The 27,664-nt window shown below is 37.2% G+C and overlaps 2 protein-coding genes across 2 annotated transcripts in view; one reads left to right on the top strand and one right to left on the bottom strand.

Moving 5' to 3' along the window:
- The window catches only part of LOC137239449 (NHL repeat-containing protein 2), a 73,951-nt gene that overhangs the window by 31,704 nt on the left and 14,583 nt on the right, over positions 1–27,664 (top strand). The window lies entirely within an intron of this gene.
- Scp1 (Sarcoplasmic calcium-binding protein 1) lies at positions 165–26,901 on the bottom strand. Its single transcript, XM_067764755.1, has 6 exons — positions 26,792–26,901; positions 26,254–26,365; positions 6,710–6,870; positions 6,555–6,635; positions 4,217–4,369; positions 165–1,000 (listed from the first exon to the last, which is right to left on the bottom strand). Exons 2-6 carry the CDS (start codon positions 26,303–26,305, stop codon positions 884–886), a joined length of 564 nt encoding a protein of 187 aa, XP_067620856.1. The 5' UTR covers positions 26,306–26,365; positions 26,792–26,901; the 3' UTR covers positions 165–883.

Genomic DNA, 27,664 nt, shown 5'->3' on the forward strand with positions numbered 1-27,664 from the left:
GTGCGTGTGAGTAACAACTTCTGCTCTTAGCTGCTTGCTTTAATGTGTACATGTACATAAGTGTGGCGTCTTGCTTTTTTGTTGTTGTTGTGATTATTTACTAACATCATAGTGATTCTAATATTCGCCACAGTATTGTCAAGTAAAAACAGAAAACAAACACATACGCTTAGGTCCGAAGATATTTATATTTTATAGTGTATAAAATAAAGGAACATCATAATTTGTTAAAAGTGCGTACTTAAAATTGGTAGTTGTATTTGTTTTTTTTTTTTTTGTTTATATACACTTGCTTTCGAAGTGTGTGCCGTTATTGATACAAACATTTAATCAGCTTTTATGTAAAATATATGTATATAGTAATGAGTGCTAATAATGTTAAAATATATATATGTACGTATATTATATATCATTTACGTGTATATTTTTAGCGTTAAATATGCTTTCTTTTTTACAGATATTTTTTTTTTATTTTGTATATAGAAAGTCCTTAAATATTTTATTTCATTATTATTGTGTTTTTTATTATTAAGATTAAGAGAGAGAGACATATGTCAAGATTTTATTTTTTTTATGGGAGAGCAATAAAGTATGTTTTTCTTTATATGCTTTCCATTAACATTTATCTATGTATACATATATTATGTATTGTATTTTTGTTTTAATGATTCTACATACTTTTTTGTGTGCGTGGATAAATAACGTAAATTCATTTTTTGTTTTTGCCATAGTTAATTAATTATTTTTAGTTATACAATTTAAAAGTGATTTGTTTATTATTATTATGAATGACACTTAAATGACAATAGTTGAACAACAGCGAAGACAATCAAAAAAAAAATTATATATATATTATAATTAATTTATTTATTGAGTTATTTGTTTATAAAGGCCCGAACAAGTTGACAGCTGGATGGTTATCGGCAGTGTTGCCCAAGAATTGGGCATACAGTTCCTTGTAGCGATCCAATGTGAGACCACCACGCTTCTTGTCTTCGTCCTGTATTTTAATATGGAATAGAAATTATAGAAAAGTTAAGAATCAGCATCGCATACCAGTGGGCTATAGCTCATGACTAGAGAACTCAAAATGTGGCAAGAAAATTTTCTCAAATAAAACGGCATGGTGAATTCTCTATTCGCGAACTCATGGTGTAATTGAGAGCATGATAGCAAAGGAACAACTTTTTTCTTAACTTAAACCTAACATTAACAAGCTTAAAGAGCCAGTTATACTTCCGTATCCCTAACGCCATAGTCGTAACCATTCCCATATCCATAACTATCTCCATTGTGATTGATTAATGGTGCCATAACCTTAAACAGATGACATTTTCATAAAAATGAGGAAAACGCAAAAAATTACAAATATATTCCACAAACAATAGGTCTCTTAGTCGAAACGTATCCAAAACAATAAATGAAATATACAAAAAGTTAATAAATTCACCAACTCAAATATTTTTGGGTTATGGATATGGCGAAAAACCTAAAACCAACTGGTTGGCTATGGTATGGCTATGGCGTTAGCGTTATGGTATGGCACCATTAATTGTTTACATTGATTTCCATAAGGTTGGTTCAATCAGCTGTTTTATTTCGTTATGGATAAGTCACCATTAATTGGCCCGTTAAAGACCCTGGCAAAGTTGACATACCCCGCGTTCCAATGGACACTGATCCATATCCCGATAAATCACTTTTTTTTGCTGATTGCAAACCTTTAAATATTTATGCTTCTGCGAATTTCGAATAAGCACAACTTATATGCTGTCAAATTTTTCACCTAGCCTCATGGGTTAAAGAACGTTGGCAATTATTGCGACAAGTGTCCACAATTTCTATCGTTCAGTCAAAGTTTACCTTTATAGCCATTTTGGTACAGGATCTATAAACCTTTTACCGATTCGGCACTTACACCAAACACAATTGTTGATGAATCGTTTAGCGATAACTTTCTGAACACATCGTTTATTTCATAAACTTAATAGCCGTTTATAATATGTTCAATCAGAAAAATAATAAATTGAGGCAATTTCGATTTAAATTGTGTGGTGTTCATACAACTCAATTTAGCTTACACAATAGTAATTTGATAGCTGGTTGGCTCATCTTTACTGCAACAACATACTTTTGTTCAGACTGTCAAAATGTGCGTGTTGGTATTAGGCGAATGGAATGGAATGCATACATAAAAGCATGGTTCAACTATATACAGGTTGGCTCATCTGTAAAGCAACAAAATATGTCTGTTCAAATTGTCAAAATCTGTGCATTAGTGTTGGTGCGAATGGTATGGAATGGAAACATAAAACTTAGCAGTTTTTGCATGTGTAAGTAAAATGTTGCCAATGTGTTGGTTTCATTTTGAGTTTGCCATCTCCTTTTGACAATCTCTTCGACCATGCAATGACATAAATAAGATCAGCTGATGAGATGAGCCAACCTGTACATAATTGAACCATGCATAAAACTTTGAAATTTTTGTGTGTTGTAAGAAAATGTGTTCATTGTTTTGGTTTCATTTTGAGTTTACCATCTTCTTTTGACAATCCCTATTCCAGTGAAATGAAAATAATCAAATCAGCTGATGGGAAGAGCCAACCATATAGGTGAGCCATGCGTAACTGACGCTTAAATCTACTCAATAAACACATTTTACAAGGTTGCATTTGCAGTTTGAAACAATTTATTACGCAATTTTTTTTAAATTGGCAATTTATTATTACAACTAAAAATAAAAAAAAAACACTTATATTATAAATTGCGTAATAAATTGCCCAAATGGTATAAATTGCCACTTTGGTATGTGTTTGTACATAGTATTACATTGATTGATTTTCCAATCAACTTCTGAAAACTGAATGGCACATAATCATAGTCAAAATAAAATAGGTTTTAAATTTAGTTTCAGCTTTTTTGACAGATAGCTCATAGAAAATTATGTCAAAAAGCTGGAACTAAATTTAAAACCTATTTTATTTTGACCATGATTATGCGCCAATGACTTTAACGGGATTGCAATAATTGCATGCAATAAAGTTGGTAACGGCCAACGAAAACTTTTTGATTTGTGCCACGCTGCGTTTGTTTAAATTTGGGCAAATATAAAAAATAGTTTATTCATTTGCGGCGACTTTTGTGAAACAAATTAAATTATTTGCATAAATTGTTGTGCTTAGAAAAATGTTTGCACTAATTTTTCTTTTTATTTCAATTCAACTCAAATTGAAGTTTTGTCTTTGCTTTTTGTTACCATCTCCAGTTAAGTTAGATTTTACCTGGAGGATAGCTTCATTTAACATTTTCGTGTTCACCAACACAGGGTTACCAACCCCCGGTTAAATCGATAGTTGTAAAGATTTTGTAGAATAAATCGGCAAAATCTATTGCGAATACACGAGAACTAGCTAATCAGCTGACTTTTGTTTACACTTTTTTCTTGCACTTAACTGAGACGCTAAGCTTCGGTTAGCAGTGAGAAAACGAAAGCTGCGATAACTTAAGCTGCAGTCGTTGGTGCCGTTTGTCGTATCGCTGTAGTCGTATCCCTAACGTAATCAGCTGTTTATCGTTACGACGGTAAACCAAAAACCAATTGGTTGGCTACGATACGGTTACGACTTTGCGGCACCAATAATCGATTGCATTGATTCGCATAAGGTTGGTCGAATCAGCTGTTAAGCCGGAGTCATTGGTGCCGTATGTCGTATCGCTGTATCCGTATCCCTAACGTAATCAGCTGTTTATCGTTACGACGGTAAACCAAAACCCAATTGGTTGGATACGATACGGTTACGACCTTAGCGGCACCAATAATCGATTGCATTGATTCTCATAAGGTTGGTCGAATCAGCTGTTAAAGGTTACCGATACGGTTACCGATAAAGCACCAATGTCTCCAGCTTTATAAGGTTAGCGATACGGTTACCGATAAAGCACCAATGTCTGCAGCTTTATAGATAAATGATTCACTGACATTTCATACATTTAAATAATTCTCAACAAAATCGATCAATGTAAACGTGTGAATCAATTTTTTGTAATAAATTTTGTCGTACAACTGAAATTGCTAATAAAATTGTCAACACCCCATAAAGTCCCGTTTCTCATTTTCCTGTTAACAATAACCGGATATTTATTTGACATGTCACCGAACGGTTTCGGTGAAATAAACCGCATGGCAGTGCTAATCGGATATGGTTGATATACTTACATTTAATAGAGACTCGAATGCCTTATCGATTGGTGCAATATCGTCGGTGGGTATTCTGGTAATGCAGTTGTAGCGAAATTCATTAATCCCCACAACACCGTCGCTGTCAATGTCTAGAATTTTGAAATTAGCTTCAATAAATGCCTTCATTGCCTTGATTAAAGAAAGAAAAAAGGAAATGTAATTATGTAAAAATTTGTAGGTTATAGATTCAGTTAGATCTTTAAATTTACGGCTTTTACGCAAGTGAGCCTTACTTAGACCCAGAACATTATCCTACTAAGGGTCGAAACACTGCTCGTTAAAGCGAACTAAATCTTAATACTACAAATTTTTGGAAACTTAACAAGAACTTAAATTTAAAGCGTTTTTCCAAAAATTGGCAACTTAGCAGAAAATTATGGAAAAGTTTCTTTAACCTATTACCGTGCAGCTTTACGCGAGGCTAGAAGCACACGTAGTCTTACACAGCACTTGCTTATTTTGAGCGACTCCTACCCGTTCTAAATAGTATTGCAAGGCGTCAGCGGAAGTCTTAGTTGCTGATGCTCCTTTTCAGCTTCGAAACTCGGTCAATTACCTTTGCTCATTTGCGACGAGGCCTACTTGCCTCCTAAGAAGCTTTCAAAGCGTCGCTTTTGCTCTGGACATCTCTTCTGCACGCAAATCATTCATTTGATACATTTGTGCAGAGTTTTAACCTACTAGCTCCCTATGCTATGTCATGGCGTAACTCGAATGAAGGTCGCAATCCGCTTTTCTTAAAACACTTTGCTTAGGTTAACCCATGCCCAGGTATTCGCCCGACATATCACACTCCCTGCAACATTTTCACTAAGTATTACACAGTGTGCATTCCCACACGGCAAGAATGGGCGAGCATGTAGCATGCTGTTCGTGATGTGATCAATATATTTACTGATGGTTCCAAGCTCGACGGGAAGGTGGGGGGTGGTATCTTTTCACCTGATTGGATATCTCCTTCCGGCTTCCTGACCATTGTAGCGTCTATCAAGCGGAAGTCTTAGCAATACGCGGTGCTGTAAATCAGCTGGCACTTGTGCCTAAAGACGGGGCCTTGAAATCATGTGTCGAACACACAAAGTCGATCACTGAATGCCGCAGATCTCTTAATGAGATGGCCCAGTAATTCAGGATTAGCCTTGTATGGGTACCTGGTCACAGGGGTATTGAAGGCAACTGTGTAGCTGACGAGCTGGCCGGGAGAGGTACGGCCGCCCACATCCTTCCTGAAAATGACTCGGTAGGTATACCAATGGCCTCTTTTAAGTTCCGTGTGGGCACGAACACTATAGGTAGGGCGAATATGCTCTGGTCAGCGCTTCCTACATGCGAGACACCAAAGTTGATGTGGCCATCCTATGATAAAGGTCGCACTAACATTCTCTTCACCCTGAATGAATCAGGACTTTCGACCCTGATAAGGGTTCTTACCGGTCACTGCTTGATAGGTACTCACGCCGCTAGGATGGGCGTCGTATCGCACGATTATTGCCGCAGCTGCAGATGTATTGAGGAGGAGGAAAGCGTGCAGCACCTGCTATGCCACTGTCCGGCATTGAGCAAAAGGAGGTCGCGGAGGTCTCCAGGCTCGATATTAGGGCGTTAGTTAAATTTATTGATTCCACAAAGTAGTTTGAACCGCTGTTAGAGGAAGGGTTGATAAAACCGTTTCTAGGGCATCACAATGGGCCCATTGGTGGCCTAAGTGTTGGGCTGGGAAGCAGTCTTCTTGGGTGGGTCCTTTTAACCTAACCTAACCTACCACACTGTTCACTGCTGTTTGCACAATCTTAGTGCACACTTCTTCGCATATCCATATCAAAGACCTTTCAATTCCGCATAGTGAAATGTCTTATCCGCAGTGATGCTACCAAAATTTCACAAGTTTAGAAAAAATAGAAAAATGGGACGAATTGCCAGTGGGGAAACCAGGGTGAAACTGGCAAGATTGTTCTGCTGCGTCTTCTGAAAAAGCCATTGGGACATGCATACTAGTACTTATGAAAGAAAGAACTTCTTGTTAAAATTACAAAAGTTCTATAAAAAGTCCATATGCTATTTGCTCTGGAAATATCAATTTACAAGTATTTTTATTTAATGCAATAGAAGATCAAGCTTCGCTTTTAGTTCTTAAAGTTCAAAGTTAGTTAAGTCTCATAAGGGCATTCTGCTTTGGTGCCTGTATATACCATTTGTAACTCGTAAAGGGTAGTTTTTAATGGAAGATATGATATCCAAAAGTCTTTCAGCCGACCACATATGTAGACATTCCGAAATTCGCTGATGTATATACATTTCATAAAAAAATACTTACCTTGGGGAATTCTTCGTATTTCTTGCCCACGCAAGTTTTTCGTACGGCGTCTTTGAATTCTCCATTTGAAATTTTACCATCCTAATGAGACACAAAACAAAATTTATGTATATAATAATAACACTAGGAAATACTTGTTTTTGTTGTTCACTTACTTTGTCGTCATCAGCGATTTCCGAGATCTCATCCCACAAGTTCTTCATTACTTTTTGATATTCTGCAATGCGACTGCAGTCGCCTTTGCCCTCCACAACGCATGCGCGAAGTGCCATGCACTGAAAGTCATTTGAATCCAGATATCCATTGTTGTCGATATCTAAGTTGAAAAAAAGATAAGTTTTGATAAGACAAGTAAAAAAAAGAATCTTTTGTTAAATTTGGACTTTTTGTTGTTATTTTCTTCGTATAAAGTTTCAGTCTGAATAGAGATCTAGTACAATTTTCGTAAGTCATTATATTTGTGTAGAAGTCGAACGTGATCGTTGAAGGCGAATTCTGCGATGTATGAGCACAAGGTGCGAAATATGGAATCCGCTCTCTTGGAGCGTGAAAGATAGCTTAATACCGCCCAGCGGGAAAGACACCAGGACCTGATGGGGTACCCGAATAGGCGATTAAACTGTTTGCACTTAGCAGTTCCCAAGAGTTTCTGTACATCTACAAAAAATGGCTGGAGATATAGACCCTCCCCGCAAAGTAGACCTCGTGGTAATACCGAAATGCAATGCCAGTGTCGTCTTTCCGGCCACAATGCATGCTCGACACGGCTGAGAAAATTATGAAAAGCCTCCTCAAACTAAAGATGGATATTAGCTATTGAGCATGGACGGAATCTGTCCAATCGACAGCATGGCTTTCGAATATGCTACTTTACAATAGACGCCATAGATGATGTTACAAATACTTGAAGAAAAGCAAGCCGAGGCGGCGTACCACCAAGCAAGGTCGATAGTTTTATTGCTCATACTGGATCACGGTCTGCAGCTTGCAACAGCTAAAAAGGAGATCGTGATTCTTGCCAAGCGTCGAATTGATGGTTGGGGACCAACAAAAATATAAACAAGAAATACCCTAGATTGAGCCGCGTTAGATAACTTACATTCTCGGAATACTTTCAAAGGGTAACATAACATAGGATATCTGTCCCAACTAATATTAAGCATAGACCGCTTGTATAAGAAAGTTGCTTGCATTCGGTTTCTATAGCCTTATCGCACAGTTCCGCAGATGCCGTTCTCTTCCTTGCGTGGACTCTAGCGATACACCTCGCCGTGGAAAGAAAATAAATTGAATATCTTCGCAACTAGAATTGTGGGACTAGAATCTTTGCAACGCTAGCAACAGCAATGGAGCAGTAGTGCTGCGAGAAAATGAACCAGTTTATTAATCGTCGATTTGGTATCACATGGTGAGGTCGCCTTCTACTTAACCCAATTTCTAAATGAGCACGACTACTGCCGTAACTCCACAGAATTGGCATTAGAGGTTTACGCCGATCACTTAATCGGCGGTGGCGGCGGCGGCGTGTGCGGCGCGCCGGCGTACGCCGGTGTTCTTACTTTGAAAAGCTTGAATTTTCGATTTAAAAAAATAGTATTTATGAAAGGGTTTGTTTGTATGTATTTAAGGAAATCAACGTGTTGGCCATTTCGGAAAGATCCGAGGTTTTTGCCTCAAGATCTCGCAGACTGTTCAAACAAAGAAATAGAGATACATAAAATGGCCACACTTTTATCTGCATATCCCGTGCAAAGCGTAGTTTCACCTAGGGTTAACTCCTAATAATCGTCGCGAACACAAATTCTTTAAATCATTTGTGGCTCCTTGGCGGCCACGCACAAAGTTGACTTACGGTTGCTATTAATGGTCTAATAATACTCATGACTCTCGTGGCACAGGGCGCCTCCAGTTTTTTCGGCTGTTTTTAAGAGCTACAATTCCCGATGTGCGAACAGTAGCAATCCCGACCACCAGTCGCTACCAGGACTTCTGACCCTCACACCATATGCCAGCACAGAAGCTATAGGACTGCGACTTCGAACTCATACCTTCGTCGACGTCATTTTCCTAGAAGCTCTAGGTGTAGCTCCGAAGACTTTCCAACGGATGCTTTTGCCGAGCTACACCAGAGAAACAAATTCAAACGTTAGGGAGTTCGGCCAACGATGCCGTCATTGCGTAATGGGTGAAAATCGTATAATCCTCGGCGCATCTACATAATTAAAATTTTACAAGGACCCTGGTTAAAATTTTTAAAATGTAGACCAGAGTTTGTAGACGTTTGTGTTCACATCATTGATTTCAATAGTCTTCGTTAAATCAAAACGATATTGTAACGAATTTACTTGCAAATCCTCTTATTTGCAACCTTCTGCTTAGTTCGAATCACTAAACTGTTGAATAAATAACTCCAATATTTAATAATGCAAAATGGCCTTTAGTAAAGTACTTCACAATAAATAACTCTACTATTGCCGGACAGATAGCGTGCTTAATTGAAACTGACTCTAGCGCCTCTATCTGTCGCTGCCTTTTATACTCTTTGATTTCCTCCTTCGCATCTTCTAGGCGCTTCCATTTCCAGAATCTACTAGTTGGCCATCAGCTATCAAAGCTCTCAGGTGTAACTACAATTGCACTATTTTATAGCTTCTCTTATTGCATACTTTCGGGAGTATCTCAGATATATGCATGTGGTTGTGCGTTGCTTCTCAGCTGCGTATACGTACATATGTGTAGACATAATGATTGATTCGTTTATGTAGATACACAATGATTGATTTATGGATGTGCATACAAGGCGCTGCTTAGCATCGGCTTGGAGATGGCAGTACCCCTTAGTGTTGCTAATGTTCGTAACAATATTTTAGAATGAAAGTCGACCGATTTTAAGTTGAAAGATGTTTACTGCTGTTTTCCGGCCTAATGATATAAGAGCTCATTATTGATGACCGCGTACCTTCAGTTTTCAGACTAGTTCGACTGTCCACTTCGTTAGGGTAGTAGCACACACGGTAATTTTTACGACTGTCTTGGGAAAGCTTTTGCTTCGCCACTTTGAGTTTTCTTGCGAAGGACAGAACCTCACTTGCTAAAGATATGTGCCTACGTATTCACATTTGTAAAAGGAGCCGTAAGGTGTAGGTGATATTTAAACTTGGTTGATAGGCTAGAATCAATGTGATTAACTCCAAGGCAATAGTTTTGAATAGGGCCGCCAACTTTATGACAAACCGGGAGACTTGGGTGTTGAAGGATGAAGTGTTAAAATTAAAATTAACATTTCAGACGCTATTGTATAGTTTCGCAAATAAACAGCAGATGTTTGAATGTAAGCCAAAGTGATATTTCAAACCCTTCTCATACGTACTTATATTCTCAACTTAAGTATGAGGTAAAAAACATTTCAAAGGAGTGTTTATGCTTCTATAACCTACTAAAGGATTTTGCATCACTGATTTCTTTTATTCTTTCAGCCAATCGCAGTATAAAATTAAAAAAAAATCGGCACTTTTTTGCTTTTTTTAACAACTTGAAAACAATTTGAAACGCCTTGGGTAATTTTATTTGAATTCATTGTTCATTATTTTTTGGAAAAAATATGCAAAATGAGCATATAAATTTATTATAAAACTTTTCTTTTAGTGTTTCGTTTTAATAACTAGGTGAATCGGGTGATGCAAAGTCCGTGTTAAGCTGACATCGAAAACACCTGTTTTTTTAAATAACTTTTGAACAGTTAGAAAGAGTTAAATTTCGCAATTAGTTTCTTATAACTGACAGTGATGCGCATCCGTTGATACCACTTTCGACCATATCCGACCAATTTTCGATTTGAACAATAAATGGCCTAAACAGTCTTAAACGAGTAGAAAATATAGTACCGCGCCGATATTTTTGACATTCGGCGGCGGCGTGCGAAAAACGACCCTAATCGGCGGCGGCGGCGGCGTATATCTCTAATTGGCATGATGGAAAATTTGAGCAGCGTCAAAGGAAAGAGGTGCTTAGCTCAATAAAGCCAAAAGAGCTCACGTGGCGCGCTTACATACTTGATGTATTGTCAGCTGCGTTTTCTGGTGTGGAAAAACGCGATGGGGTTCAGTGGGTGGTCCCCCAAGAGGAGGCGATAATATCATCGTTGCTACAAAAAGTCTAGTATCGAGGCTTAACAACTTAATAACAATCTTTCCACGAAATCATTACGTGCCATAACATCGGCGAAAGACTTTTCCAAAGTCGAAGTCAGCATTATTTCGATCGTCTATTTGTAACTGCAACTATACTGCAGATCTACATACTTAGTCATATACTAAATGTGTACTAATAAGATGTGTGAGAGCTTTCGCCCGCCAAAAGTGTATTTGTAGAACGAACCGTACAGAAAAGCTGTCCGTCTGGGCGCTCAGAAATTTATATGCTCTATTACTTTTTATTTAATTAGTTTTAAATACTGTACATATATTTATATATGTATGTACATTAGGCCGGGTCGATTTGTGGGGAGGAAAAAAATCGCCCATTGCTCTGTGAAAATCATATTCTAGGGATCAAAATAAGAAACTTTGCCGAAGGAACCATACCTCTAAAACGAATTTTGATTGAACCAAGGCATCACTGTGATGCATTTGCATGTCCTAAACATAGTTGTGTGGGTTTTTTATTCAACCATTTTAAAAAATGAAGGTATCACTGTGACACAATTGCAGATCGTAAAATTCCTTGTGTTGTTTTTTTTTAAGCCACCACAAGACACAGCAGGTAGAATTGAAATTGCCCCTACCCAAAAGTTCGACCCAAAGGGGGGACATCAGAATTCGTTTTAGAGGTATGGTTCCTTCGGCAAAGTTTCTTATTTTGATCCCTAGAATACGATTTTCACAGAGCAATGGGCAATTTTTAAATCGACCCGCCCTAATGTACATACATATGTGCACAACAATTTCCCGGTGCATAAAAAATCTTAGTCAAGCGCTGCGATTTTCTTAAGTTGATGTGTGTGCGCCTACAGGGTCAAATGAGATTTCGTTACACATTAAACATTCGCAAATAAACTCACACGAAAGCTGTATGTGTTTGTTAGTATCTAAGTGAAGTGAAGTTAATATCGTCGCTGCGCTCACAAAAACATTATGTGTTTTTAGTAACTTTTCAGGAGATGAAAAAAACTTATTTCTGGTTTCCATTTGCAAAATTTTGCAAATGTATTTTTAAAATATGTTATGGAAAGTACGTTATTGATGTGTGAAGGAAAAAATCATGTTTTTTAACCCATTACGGCGTGATAAATATTTGCGCCGTTTTATAGCACATTAGCTGCTTTCAAACATTATTCAAATTTGCTTTTGGCGGTAGGGAAATGTATGCAATTTTTGCCGTTGTTCCTCATAATGCTTACGGAGATTACCCCTTAAGCCCCTGGGAGGTGTAGCTTCATCAATCAGATGTCTGTTGGGATGCCCAGGTTTCTGGGTATTCAACAGAAACTGTTTGTTTAGCATTTTATTTCTCTCCCTAGTGGGGAATACTCTCGCCTCATTGTGTGCGTGGTGTTCTGGGGACGTAAGAAAACAGCCTATAGCTGTTCTGAGGGCAGTATTTTGGCAGGCATGTATTTTTTTCCAGTGAGTAACCTTTAGGCTTGGCTACCATATCGGGGACGCGTAGCATGCAACCGGCCGGCCAATTGCTTTGTAAGTAGTAATGAGCGTTTCTTTGTCTTTATCCCAAGTGCTGCCGGAAAGAGATTTGAGGATTTTATTACGGCTCTGGATTTTCGGCACAATCCCAAGATTTTGGGGTGTAAGACAGTCGGTAGCGTAATGCCGATGTAGTGATCAAATAGATTATATTGCACTGTGTGGTGGGTGATAAACGCGAGACCGCCTGCATTTCCGCTCTCGCTATATTTTCTGTGGACGTTATGCCCAGAGAAGGTCTGCAGAGCAGATCTTGCTGTGTGATTGGTCTCTTGGATCGCTGCAATGCGGATGTTATGCCACTTAATGAAATCAACTATCTTCGTGATTTTTCCAGTTAACCCATAACAGTTTAACTGCAGAATTCTGAAGTGCAACGGTGGAGACGTCGTCACTCTGGGGGTAAGTTATAGGTGACTATGTCTGAGTTGAGGGAGGCCAGGACGCAATTGCTGTTGTGGCCCCGGGACTAGACGTCCCTGGGTAAGCATTTGGGTACCCGGTGCAGTTGGGGTTGCGGCCTGGCAGTATGGCGCAATGAAACCCGTCGGGGGGTTGCCGTCGCTGATACCAGAACACCTAGGAAAGGCAGGAGCTGCATTGGGCAGATGTTGCAAACATATATATTCTGTGCTGGCAAACGGTGCAAAAGGTGGTAGGGACCTAAGAATCTATTTCTCTGACCTACTCGAGTGCTAGTGCAGGAAAGATGGGGAGAAGAAGACGGGGGCTGACGCTCGGCATTGCTACCTACTCTACTACGGAGATTGTAGTTATGAGTAGGAGCGACCATATGAGCTGGTGGCGCCATGGGGCCGGAGCAGCAGTGGTTACTTGTTATGGCGCGGAGTAGCTAGATGGAAGGGAGGGGGGGGGGGGGGGGAAGGCGCTGAGGCGCTGAGACTACGGGACCAGCTATTAAAAAAAAATTATAAGGTAATGAGTAAGTACATAACATTTTTCTGAGTACTTCTAGTACTGTGAGCACATAGCTGTTTTCGATCACTTCTAAACCAAAAGAGATATTAAAAAACTGCATATGCAGAAATGTGGTCTCTATATAGTTAGCGCAGCGACGATGTGCTTTTTGTTACTGTTTAACAATTTAACCCTGAGCAATCGACGCATCAATACATCAACTGTTATCGGGGTCATTGAACGGTAGGTTCTGGAATCAAGCTGATGGGACGTAAGGCGTCAAAGCGAAAGTGGGATTGGATAGGTTTGTTCAAGAGGATAATTGAATAAGTGATTCAAGCCCAGTCAACAACAAGGAACTGGGTCTAATCGCATACAAGGCCCTGTCAAGCGTATTGTGCGAAAGATTGAAGTTCACTGTCAATCGGCTGATTGGACCTTATCAGTGCGCCCTCAGAACTGGTAAATCTACCATCGACCACATTTTCACAATGCGCCAAATTTCGAAAAAAAAACAGGAAAGAATGATTGACACACATCACCTCTTCGTCGATTTTAAAGCCGCCTTCGGCAGTATGAAAAGAAGCTGCATGTAAACCGCTTTGTCTTAATTTGTTTCCCCCGCAAAACTTATACGGCTGTGCAAAATGATGTTGCGCAACACCACGAGCTCAATCAGAATTGGCAAGGACCTATCCGAGCCGTTCGAAACTAAATGCGGTTTCAGCCTATCGTGCGATTTCTTCAATTTGATGCTGGAGAAAATATCACAAGCTGCATAACTTAACCGATCTAGAACAATATACTGTGACGAATATTAGCATCACTAAGCTGTTAGTAAATAATCACGCAACAACAAAAACATGAACCAGCCACTCTTATGTACGTGTACACATTAAAGCTAGCAACACTTATATAGAAGGCGACGAAGAGCTAACTCACGCACACAGATGTAGTCATGAGCCAAAGTAGTTACTCGCACATACCCACGCATATGGCTATAAACTACAAATATATATAAGCGGAATTTCCCTAAATTCTTTACAATACTATAAAAGCGTGCAATTACTGGATAATGCTGACGACATTGATTGCCGTTAGCTCTGCTTACTCCAAACTGGAAAAATAACCGTAAAAGGTGGGTTTGATGATGAATGACGGCGAAGTACTTGCTGTCATCAAGCAAAGAGCGCATTTGTGCCTTGGCAACCACTGTTGGCAGCTATAATTTGAAAATAGTAAAGTACTAAGGCGGCCGCCGTGGTGTAGTGGTAGCGTTCTCCGCCGCAGATCGTGGGTTCAAGCCCCGGACAAAGCAACATCAAAAATATAGAAACAAGTTTTTTCAATCAGAAAAAAAGTTCTTGTCGGAGTCGCCCCTCGGAAGTGACTTGGCAAGCATTCCGAGTGTATTCCCGCCATGAAAAGCTTCTCAGTGAAAACTCAACTGTCTTACTGATGCCGTTCGGAGTCGGCGTAAAACATGCAGGATCCGTCGCGCCAATTTTTAGGAAACATTTAAAGGAGCTCGATTCAAACTGGAACTCTTGCGCAAAAATGGTACTTTGGATTAAGTAGGTAATTGAAAAGCAAAATCCTCTCGCGGCAAACGAAGATCATGCTCCAGATGTCAATAATCGTTCGAGAGAAAAGTTCTTAGAAAGATTTGTGATGAGCTGTACGAGCTTTATGCAGCCACCAACATAGTCCAGCGAATTAAAATGCAGCAAATACGCTGGCTAGGTCTTGTTATGCTTATAGAAATGGAAGCAGAGGAAGAGTGCGGCCCCACACCGCTGGAAGCACCAGCTGGAAATCGATTTATATTCCCTTGGCGTGACCAATTGGCGCCAGTTCAATCAACGAAGAAGCCACTGGCGTGCCTTGTTGGACGGCAACAGCAATAAAAATCAATTGCTTATTGTTCTCATTGACTTTGTTGGTTCTCTGCTGAGCTCTACTGATCCCTGTCGTCTGCACAGGTAGTTCACTGCCAACCTATTCAGCGCCATTGAGAGATCTGAGAAAAAGCGTGAAGTAGTATGTATTAAAAGCCTTCGCTGGGTGGGTTTTTTTTTTGTTTTTGTCTGATTTATGTAGTTTGGCACGATGGTGATGCTATCATTTTTGCGAAATCCATGTTGATATTATGGCGAATGTGGACATCACTAGGCTGTTAGTAAGTCATCACGCAACAATAAAAACATAAAGCAGCCAGTCGTATATCCATGTACACATTAAAGCTAGCAACACTTATGTACAAGGCAACGAAAAGATCTCTCACACACACGCATGTGGCCATCAGCCGAAGTAGTTGCTAACACATGCATATGACTATGAGAAACGCATAAACTACAAATATACATGTACCAAGCAGGAGATTCTAGAAGGTGGCAAAGAGTATAGAAGCAGCGCAAGCTGAGGAATCAGTAATCAGTTTTGATTCAAGCGCGCTATTGGTTGTGAAGTTTAATTGTGAATTACTACTCCCAAAGTAATCTAAATAAAGCCCAGTTTGCAATACGAAATATTGGAGTGATTTATTCAACAGTTTAGCGATTCGAACGTTAGCAGAAGGTTTCAAATAAGCAAAATTTCCCAAAATTCGTTACAATATGTAGCCGTCCATAAATACGGCTATAGTTGCTTTGCGAAAAGGGAGCAGAGAATGGCTGCTTTGTAGTGGAGAGTTTCCCAGGCTCCAGCAGCGGGAACGTTTTGCCTGTTTTTTTTTAACAAAAACAGTTGCTGAAATCTCAGTACAAAACGTGCTTCGATCCAGGGCGAAATGATTTAGCGGCTTTGACCTTTATAATAGCTTCCAACAGTAAAGTGAGCCGCAACGGAGGTAGTGACAGTATTCCAATCACGGCTGTTGTAGCCGAAGCAGTTTGAAGCCACAGCTTCGTAAGAAAGATCAATTCGTGATCGACTTGTTGGCTTTATTTTCGCGCGTGGACTCAGGAAATTCAGCTATAAATGAAAATAAATATTCGAGTAACTAAACTTTTGAGTAAGAGCCATTTAATGATCTTTCTCGTTGCATTCACGCTCGCATAAGATGCATGGGGTATAAATATTTGTAGGTATGTATTAGAGATATACGCCGCCGACAAACGCCGCACAGTGGACCGAAATTGAAAAGTTGGGACTTAGGACTTTAAATGTACATTTTCGTATTATGTGATCTTTTTACATAATTTATTGTTATATAACATTTTTTCGTAAAACCTAATTTAAAAAAGTTATGACACTTTTAGTAACCGGGTTTCATATCGACATACCCTAACGAGCATATGTGTACATCTGGATATTTTTTCCAATTCCCAGCAATTTTGGTTTCACTAAAATAATTTTTACTATTTCTCAATAAAAATATGTATCAAGGTCTAACCCACAAGATTTGAATTTTATTTTAAAAATGTGTGCAAAATTCGCGAAAACTCGACGAAATTTTTTCAAATTTGTGCAAGAAAACAAATATACTATCACTCAAGAAATGAGTGCGATTGAATTCGAAATCGACAATTTAACGGAAACAAACTGTGAAAAAGTTAAAGTCAGTCACTCATTAGTACTAACCATGATTGATGGAAAAGCTTCATCACTTTTGAGTGAAACATCCACGCAACGTTGTGACTTATGTAAACCTACCCCAAAAGAGATGAATGACCTCACTTTAATTTTTAACGTAGACGTTGATACTGACATTTACAAATATGGGATGTCAACTCTGCATGCGAGAATTCGGTTTATGGAGTGTATTCTTCATATATCTTACCGATTAGAATTTAAATCGTGGATAGCGAAAGGAGATAATAAATCTAAATTGGAAGAAAAGCGGAGAGCAGTACAGAATTCTTTCAGAAACCAGACCGGTTTATTGCTAGACGTGGTAAAGCAAGGACACGGTACAACGAATGATGGAAATACCGCTAGACGATTTTTCGCTGACATTAAAACTACCGCCTCTATAACTGGTGTTAGTGAAAATCTCATTCAAAGATTCTCTACAATATGAGGGGCACTTTCATGTGGGTGTCCAATAGATGTACAAAAGTTCAACATGTACGCCAGAGAAACCATTGGAGTTTACGTCGAACTATATGAATGGTATTACATGCCTTAAAGTGTGCATAAAATTTTAGTACATGGAGCTTCAATAATAGAGGATTCTGGTTCCATTTCTATTGGAAAGTTGTCGGAAGAAGTCGCTGAATCCAGAAATAAAGATTTTAGAGAATATCGTCGAGGCCATGCAAGAAACATTAGCCGCAAAGCCACAAATGAGGACATTTTAAATAATTTGTTAGTTACTTCTGACCTATTTATTTCATCGAGGAGATCGAAATGACCTAGTAAGCATGAGGAAATGTCCGAAGAGCTGAAATCTTTACTACTCCTACCGCAAAACCTCGACTATGATACAGAAAACTAAATATTTTAGTTTCTCAATTTTAATTGGGTACGAATATAAATACTACATATGCATCGCAACATTTACTTAAAATAATAAAAATAGTTTTTTTTTTTAGTTTTTTTTTTTGGTCATATACCTATATACATATATATTTGAAGATTTCATGGACTATTGACCGATCGAATAATTTTTGCTTTTAATTACTCTTTTGGTACTAGCGAACAAGCTGGAATAGTAAGCATCATATAAAAACAAAAAAAAAAAAAAAAACATAAAATTACCGAACAAGCTGGAATAGCTAAATTTTTGATTTGAAACTTTTTTGGATTGTTAAATATAACTTCAATATAAAAAAATTAAATGTATATTATGAATTATCAAATATTTTTTTTTTTTAATATTACCCAGAATTAAAAAGTAATTCTCAATACTAACATTAAAAAAAAAACACAAACACAAAAAAAAAATTTTTTGTGTTTTTAAGTTCTATCCAAAATTAAAAAGTGATTCGCAATACTAAAATCAAAAAAAAAAAAAAAAAAATCATAAAACAAAAAAAAAAAAAAACGCGAACCTTTTCGAACCATGAAACCGAGTACATTGCGTAGTATATAAACCTAACTATATAAATTAATTAATCAAGTTTTGAGGAAATGTGAGTAAAATGAGTTAACGGTAAACATATGATTTTTCCCATACATACATTTTTTTTATTTGCTATAACTTTTTTGTTTAAGACTTTATGAAAAAATACTCATATATAAAAACGTCATGTAATGAGACTTAAAATCGATCCCCATCAAAGTTTTTGTGTTATTAACTATCATTTTCCTAAGTCCACTGAAAGCCAAATCCAGTCCACTGTGCGCCGCCGCGGTATCAACGGATGCGCATGTTGTTGTTGTTGTAGCGACACTCCCCGAAGGCCTTGAAGAGTGTTATCGATGTTGATGGTCCTTTGCCGGATGCAGATCCGGCACGTTCCGGCAACCGGAAAGCGTTGCGCTACACAACTCCCTGAATCTGGTATTTTAGTCGCCTCTTACGACAGACATACCTACCGCGGGTATATTCTGACCCTCTAACCCGCTGGGGGATGCGCATCACTGCCTGTTATAAGAAACTAATTGCGAAATTTAACTCTTTCTAACTGTTCAAAAGTTATTTAAAAAACAGACGCTTTCGATGTCAGCTTAACACGGACTTTGCATCACCCAATTCACCTAGTTATTAAAACGAAACACTAAAAGAAAAGTTTTATAATAAATTTATATGCTCATTTTGCATTTTTTTTTAAATTAATAATGATCAATGAATTCAAATAAAATGACCCAAAGCGAACATGTTCTCAAGTTGTACTCAAGTTGTTAAAAAAAGCAAATTACCCAAAAAAGTGCCGATTTAAAAAAAAAATTACATTGCCATTGGCTTAAAGAATAGCGAAATCAGTGATGCAAAATCCTTTAGTAGGTTCTAGGGGCATAAACACTCCTTTGAAATTATTCTTACCTCATACTCAAGTTGAGGATATATGATAAGGCTTTGAAAAATCACATGGGCTTACATTCAAACATCTGTTGTTTATTTGCGAAACTATACAATAGCGTCTGAAATGTTAATTTTGATTTTCACACATCATCCTTCAACACCCAAGTATCCCGGTTTGACATTTCCTAAAGTTGGCGGCCCTATCCCCAACCAGTCTCTTGGAGTGACTCACATTGATTATAGTCCATCAACCAAGTTTAAATATCACCTACACGTTACGGCTCCTTTTACAAATGTGAATACGTGCCTGACATATCTTTACCAAGTGAGGCTCTGTCCTTCGCAAGAACACTCAAAGTGGCGAAGCAAAAGCTTTCCCAAGATAGTCGAACTAATGACCGTGTGTGCTACTACCCTAACGTAGTGGACAGTCGAACTGGTCTGAAAACTGAAGCTATGCGATCATCCATAATGAGCTCTTATATCATAAGGCCGGAAAACAGCAGTTAACATCTTTCAACTTAAAATCGATCGATTTTCATTCTAAAATATCGCTGAAATCAATGTTTTGAACGCAAACGTCTTTAAACTTTGGTCTACATTTTAAAAATTTTATCCAGGGTCCTTGTAAATTTTTAATTATGTAGATGCGCCGAGGATTATACGATTTTCACCCATGAGTTACGCAATGACATCCGAATAGTCACTCCCTAACGTTTCAAGGTCTTTCTCTGGTGTAGCTTGGAGGCATAGCGCGACAAAAACATCCGTTAGAAAGTGTTCGGAGCTACACCTAGAGCTTCTAGGAAAGTGACATCGACGAAGGTACATATGAGTTCGAAGTCGCAGTCCTATAGCTTCTGTGCTGCCATATGGTGTGAGGGTCAGGAGGCGTGGTAGCGACTGGTGATCGGGATTGCTACTGTTCGCACATCGGGAATTGTAGCTGAACAAAACCTTTCCTAAATATTATTTTTTTAAATAGAAAAATCAAGCTTTTTAAAGTAAGAATACCGGCGTACGCCGGCGCGCCGCTCACACCGCCGCCGATCGGCCTAAACCTCTAGTATTTATGTATACATATACAAAGTTTATGGAAAAATACCATTTCCTCTCTATTTCAACGGAATTTGCTTATTTTAGTGAAAACACATAAATTTCCAATCAATATTTATATCACCACATAAATTTTTTGCCAATTCGTTTCAATGTAAAAAGTAATTGTGCATTTACAGGTGTTGGCAAAACGATTCAATCTTCGAAACATAATTACGTTCTAGTTTAATGGTAATTAAGTGGAATGATGTACTACAGATGCCTTGCAAAATATTTTAGTAAAATGTTAGTAATTAAAACAAGTAAGGTTGGCTAAGTTCGGGTGTAACCGAACATTACATACTCAGCTGCCAAATTACAGCTTGCAAAACTTTTAAATTACCTTCTTTTAAAAGTGGGCGGTGCCACGCCCATTGTCCAAAATTTTACTAATTTTCTATTCTGCGTCATAAGGTCAACCCACCTACCAAGTTTCATCGCTTTATCCATATTTGGTAATGAATTATCGAACTTTTTCGGTTTTTCGAAATTCGAAATCGATAAAGTGGGCGTGGTTATAGTCCGATTTCGTTCATTTTAAATAGCGATCTGAGATGAGTGCCCTTACATACCAAATTTCATTAAGATACCTAAAAATTTACTCAAGTTATCGTGTTTACGGACAGACGGAGGGACATGGCTAAATTAATTTCTTTTTTCGCCCAGATCATTTTGATATATAGAAGTCTATATCTATCTCGATTAGTTTATGCCATTACGGGGTACCGTGATGCGAACAAAATTAATATACTCTGTGAGCTCTGCTCAGCTGAGTATAAAAATTACAACAAGGGATGGTGCAATGCGCATATAAATATGCACCGTTTTCAACACAAAGCGAATGCACCTATGGAGCTTTAAGCATGATGGTCCTTGACAAGTCGTCGTTTTCAGACCATGCATATATCAGCTCAGCATCCCCCAAAGAGGGTAGAGAAAGGGAAACCCTTTATAAACCTTAGGGCAACGGATTAGTACAAGTTCTAGAAATATGTAGCAGGAAGACTATAGCGACCTAAAGAGGTTACCACCGTAGAGTAGTTGGGGGTAAGTACGACAACTTCGTATCAAAGGCGCTGACAAGTGCATACAAGTAGTAAAGTCTTCTTAGAGAGCAGGTAAAGGAGATTTTTAAGCGAAAGAAAATGCTCTAGGCCTTTTTCTGGACATTGTCGGCGCTTTCAAAAATGTTTTGAAACGAGCAATCCTCGACAGTCTCAACTGGACTGAAGTACGTCCGGCCTTAACAAATTGGATCGGCTCCGTGTTAAGCTGCAAAATGATCACGTCGCAATGAGGTCTATGCAAGGCTACAAGATCTGTCAACAAAGGAACGCCGTAGAGTTGGGTGCTACATCATTGCTTTGGACGCTGTCCATAAACCAATTGCTTAGTCGGTTCGACAGAGCACCAGTCAAACTCACGGCGTATGTCGATGACGTTTCAGTCATCATGAGCGGCAGATGTCTACCAACAATCAACTCTCTGATGGATGAGGTGTTTCGAAATGTACATGCCTATGCAATTGAAGTCGGATTAACCGCCAACGTGGAAAAACCGATCTTGCATTATTTACTAAAAAGTATAAGGTCGCTAATCGACCTAAGCTTTAGCTTGGAAAGGTAACACCACGAGAAAAGTACAGCACAAAATATATAGGAAGTATGCTAGAAAATAAGTTGTCAGAAAGCCTCCGTGGCACTGCATGTATGCAAGAGGATGATAGGTGGGACCTATTGCCCAAACTCTTTCATTGGGTTTTAACAGCAATTTTCAAGCCCATACTTTACTATAGCGTCCTAATTTAGTGGACCCAAAAGAGTACGAATACGGAAAAACTTGAGAGAGAGTATCAATGATTAGCATAACGGGAGCCCTACACATTCCGCCTGCAGATCTAATAGCCAAAAATAAAACGCTAGCAACTGCAACAAGGCTACAGGCGTCGGGGAAGCTTGAGTGCAGGCCGTATGGTCATAGCAGTATACGTCCATTAAATATAGGCCATCCGGACTACATGGTCCCGTGTGTGAGCTTCGCAAGAGATCTTGGGGCCATAATAGAGCTGGAGGGTCGGCGCAAGGGTGCGGAAATGGCAGACCATAGCAAAACACGTCTGCCGATGGTTTCAAATAAACGAAAGGTCTCGGGTCTGCTGTTTACTTTGTAGATTCAGAAATAAGTAGATTCTACAGGCTGCCAAACCACTGCAGTGTCTTTCAGGCGGAAATTACAGCCGGGAAAAAAGAAAAGAAAAACTGGAGCAAGCGTGCTTAAACTGCAGTCGCGTCAATATGCATATATATTGATAGACTATGAGGGCAATAATCTCTCACACAGTACTTCATCAAGAAATTTCATAGAATGAAAATAAGCGTTGAAGAGACTTCGCTTAGATCGGACCATACAGTTATGCTGGGTTCCCGGTCGTAAAGGGGTAGAAGGTAACGAGAAGGAAGATGAGTTGGTAAAGCAGGGTTCTGCACTCTATAAATAGACCGTAGGTATCCCAATCCGCTTGGTTGAAATCAAATGGCTCACTAACTGGACAACGCCCTTTTGGTGTCACATGTTTTTCAATTTGGCCTCGTCAGTAGCAGCACGTGTAGGAAGTGCGAGCTGCAGGAGCACGTTCTGTGTACATGCCCTGCGTTCGTAAGCTCAAGGCTGCAGCTGCTAGAGGCGGCAGAGTTGCTTGATCTCGAGGCAGCAATTAAACTAGGTCCTAGAAGACTTCTTGTATTTGTAAAGAGGGCGGAGTTGAAAATAATTTCCGGTTCTCAATTGGGGGTTTTCTGTTTAGTCGTCATACAAATTCTGGTAGCACCATGGACACATTCAGTCTATGTTAGGCCTTTATTTATCGGCCACTTCAACCTAGCCTAACACTTTTTAAAACAAGCAATTTTCTCAAAAATGTCATTAAAAATTCTATAATTAAGCTTAAAGTTTTATTTCGTTCGACAAAATTTTCCGGTTTTTTGTTGTTGTTGTTTTTCTTCATTATTGGTCATTACGAAAACCCTCCCATCCTAGTAAGCGTATGTATTTATGCTGGTTCGCTTTTATGTATGTATATATGCAGTATGCATGTAGTTGATACTTATATGTATGCGTATGGGTCTGCATATACATAAATACATATGCATATATTAGGACCTTCGGTTTCCCGAAACTGCAAATTCAGCGTTTCGACCAATTTCACTGTGCATTTTGTTCGAATATTAAGGCGGAGCGAAAAAAAACTTTTCTCAGCTTAAAAAGTGATTTATAATTTGTAAAAGAGAAACTCTCTTAAGAGCAAATTTGTATACGAAAGTTTTATTTCTATCGATTACTTAAATTTTTGTGAGCTCGCAAAAATATACAAAGGTTGACGGAGCAATTAGGCAACAAAAAGGCAATTCAAAATTAATTGCATGTGAGGTGACAAAGTTATGCTTAAGTGAAAACTGTTTTTTACAAAAACTCGTGAATCGCGAATAAACTGAAAGAAATTTGTGCGCGATGCTAAAAAATGTAAGAAGACTACACGCATATAATTACCAATTGAGACTATTGATAATCTAAACTAAACTGTTCTTGCAGGGAATATCAGCTGTTCGAAATTGGGCTTTGTGGATTGCATTCCAAAAGCAAATGATATTTAGTATTGCATTCTGCATAATTTTAATAAAGGTGCATTTGCATGTACTTTGTTGCTGTATTGTGAATTTATGCGATGAAAATTTGCTATGCAACAATGCAAGACCTTCTGCACCTCATCGTGAACTGTTGGGAAATTTTTAAATGACTTTTTTTGACTTAAGTTAAAGTTGCTTACGATCCGCAGCTTATAATTGCTATAGCAACGTTTCCAACGTCAAATGCACAAAATTCTGAATTATATTTGTATTATATATGATATGTATATTTCCTTTTGAAATTAAAAAACCTTTTAGTTTTGCTTCTTGCTCACATTTTTTCTATTCTTTGTAAGTTCCACGCCCAAGCCAAATTTTCTTCCCCGCCATTCTAACACATACGCATTTATATTTGTACATATTTCAAATGTATTGGAATTTATGTGCATGCATGTATTTATTAAGGCCTACGATGTCCCAAGTTTTCTAATTCAGCATATTAGCTAATTTCACTGCTTTTAATAGGAAGTCGAACGCATGAATTTATTTTTAGCTTGCCTGTGGAATTTTTAGCTTTAAAAAAAATGTTTAGAACATAAATTTTTTTTTTTTCAAATAATGTTTAAAATTTAATAATATTTTTTATTAGTTTTTTATTATACATTTTATATATTTATATATATATATATATATATGTTTGTAATGGGACGTCGAGCGTAGGAACTTATTTATTCATAACAACACACATTTTTTCAAATAATGTTTAAAATAGTTTTAGCAAAAAACTATATCTGCTGCACAAATTTTAACTTTTAACAAAAATTAGTTAAAATTCTTTCTTAAAAATTTTTTATTTTAAGCTTTTATAATATTTATTTTATTTCTTTAGTTTGTTATACATTTAAATTTTTTATTTTTATTGTTTGATTTAAATTTCGTTTTCGCAACCCCTTTCTCGTAAATTTTTCCAGAATTTCAGTTTTTTAAGTTGTTTTTCGATCGCATGTGGAATTTTTAGCTGTTAAAAAATAAAATTTTAGAAAATAAAAGATTTTTTTTTTCAAATGATGTTTAAAATTGTGTAAACAAAAAAAAGTTTTTTAACTTTTAACAAACATGCTTTTTATTATTATCTTTTATTATACATTTTTTATATATATGTATATATGTTTTTAATGGGACGTCGAGCGCAGAAACTTATTTATTTATAACAGTACACATTTTTCCCAAAAAATGTTGTTTTAACAAAAAACTATATCTGTTGCAAAAATTTTAACTTTTAACAAAAATTTGTTAAAATTCTATCTTAAAAAATTTTATTTTAAGCTTTTAGAATATTTATTTTATTTCATTAGTTTTTTATACATATTTTTTATTATTTTTTTATTATACATATTTTATATATATGTATGTATTAGGCCGGGTCGATTTGTGGGGAGGCAAAAAAATCGCCCATTGATCTGTGAAAATCAAATTCTAGGGATCAAAATAAGAAACTTTTCCGAAGGAACCATACCTCTAAAACGAATTCTGATGCCCCCCCCCCCTCCCTTTGGGTCGTAGGGGCAAATTTTGAAAAATCCCACTTTGAAATGCCTTTGTTTTTTCTTTTTGGAGTTTATTTTTCTCTTTAGAAATTTATTTAGTCAGAACATATGTAAATGAGAAAATGAATTTAACTTAGTAATAGAAAAGAAATTTAAAAAAATTATTAGAAATTAGCGTTTTTACAACCCGCTTTTAAAACCAAGGCATCACTGTGATGCATTTGCATGTCGTAAACATAGTTGTGTGGGTTTTTTATTCAACCGTTTTAAAAAATGAAGGTATCACTGTGACACAATTGCAGATCGTAAAATTGCTTGTGCTTTTTTTTAAGCCGCCACAAGACACAGCAGGTAGAATTGAAATTGCACCTACCCAAAAGTTCGACCCAAAGGGGGGACATCAGAATTCATTTTAGAGGTATGTTTCCTTCGGCAAAGTTTCTTATTTTGATCCCTAGAATACGATTTTCACAGAGCAATGAGCGATTTTTAAATCGACCCGCCCTAGTATGTATATATGTTTGTAATGGGACGTCGAGCGCAGGAACTTATTTATTTATAGCAATGCACATTTTTTCAAATAATGTTTAAAATTGTTTTAACAGAAAACTATATCTGCAGCAAAATTTTTTACTTATAACAAAACTTTGTTAAAATTCTTTCTTTAAAAAATTGTATTTAAAGCTTTTATAATATTTATTTTATTTCATTCGTTTTTTTTTATACACTTAAAAAATTTCTTTTTATAGTTTGATTTAAATTTCGTTTCCGCAACCCCTTTCTCGTAAATTTTTCCAGAATTTCAGTTTTTTTAAGGGCAGTGAGCAAATTTGTCTTTTCTAAACTTTTTTATTTTTATAACTTCGCTCCACCTTAATATGCATTTTATGTCTGTATATAAACACTTACCATACATATATCGTACAACAAAGTCAACACGGTTATCCCAGGAGTATGCCATTTTATGTTTTTTTTTTTGTTGTTTTTGTCGTTGTCTGGGGGTTTTCAAATCACACACAAGCTAAAAGAATGAATGCAATAAGTTTAAAAATTACTATTCACTTCAAGATTTTTAACTCAAAAATTTCAAAATAAGTTTTTTGTTCATATTTAGCTGTATTTCACAAAACAAACATTTTTTAATTTACTTCCAGTAAATTAACTTTTCAAGTAAATTTTCCTTAAATAAAAGTAATTTTTTTTTCAAATAAATGTTTTTTTTTTTTTCAAATATAATTTGTTCAAAATAATTTTTTAAAATGCATTTTTTTGTCAAGTAAACTTTTTTAATATATTTTTTTTCAAGTAATATATTATATTTTTTCCAATTAAAATTGTTTTCCATTTTAAAATACTTAAACTAATTCCAACAATAAAATTTATTTTGTATATCTTTTATATGTAATTCAAATTAATTCACGTATGTTAAGTTTATCTCGCGCTCTACCTGAGTGCCGTTTCGCTTCTGATCGACTGAATGTATTGTGACTATCAAGTGAGCTTCAAAGCATTAACGCAATTATAGTTTTTCGATAGGTACTACATTTTAAATACAACATTAAAACATTTGCTGTTAGAGGAATGCATAGAAAAAACAAATTCACGCAAAATGTTTGTAAACATTCGGTAAATGTTATGGCTATTACAGGCCAATTGTTACATTTTAATATAGAGGCGCTAAATTAGGGTGGATCGAAGTACAAAAAAAAAAAAAGCGTAAATGCTAAGTACTCGTGAAATTAGATGTGTAATCTACAGGTGTACGTCTGGAAACAAATTTTTTTAAGTTACATCTCGCCTAGGGTTTGAAGTTAACCTACAACAGAGGTAACTTTACTAAAAACAAATAGTTCCGAGCTTTTTGAAAAGAGCTTCGTCGGCTTCATATTAACTCTTTGGGAAATAGGGAATTTATATACTGACCATGACACAGAAGTATGGTTTACGGAGCTTTAAGAAATCGATACCAATGGGAAGCTTTTTCTCGAGGAGTATCCTCATTAGCCGTGTTTTTTTACTCGCGTATACGTTTACGTTTGCGCTTACAAAAAAACGCTTATCCTCGCTTAGATAATGCTTAGGAGACCCATCTAGCGGCAACTACCTATACAACATGTTGTACCGAAAAGCGCAGACACAAACCTCTGGTGGCCATAGTGTATAACATATACATAGCTGAATGGGTTGCGATGAATAATAGGCACACACCATCTGTTGAGGTGATACATAGACACATATTTCAGTTACATCTGAGTATAATGCGTATTGAAATTTAGTAGTACTAATTTTATGCGCAGCAATTTCAGAGGAGTATTTAAAG

Source organism: Eurosta solidaginis, chromosome 2, assembly GCF_040869045.1.
Source record: "Eurosta solidaginis isolate ZX-2024a chromosome 2, ASM4086904v1, whole genome shotgun sequence".
NCBI lineage: Eukaryota > Metazoa > Arthropoda > Insecta > Diptera > Tephritidae > Eurosta > Eurosta solidaginis.

Coding starts and splice junctions, on each gene's coding strand:
- Scp1 (XM_067764755.1), bottom strand. CDS start 26,305: ATGGCATACTCCTGGGATAACCGTGTTGACTTTGTTGTACGATATATG. Junction 6,636..6,709: donor AAATCGCTGATGACGACAAA/GTAAGTGAACAA, acceptor GTGTCTCATTAG/GATGGTAAAATTTCAAATGG. Junction 4,370..6,554: donor AATACGAAGAATTCCCCAAG/GTAAGTATTTTT, acceptor TCTTTAATCAAG/GCAATGAAGGCATTTATTGA.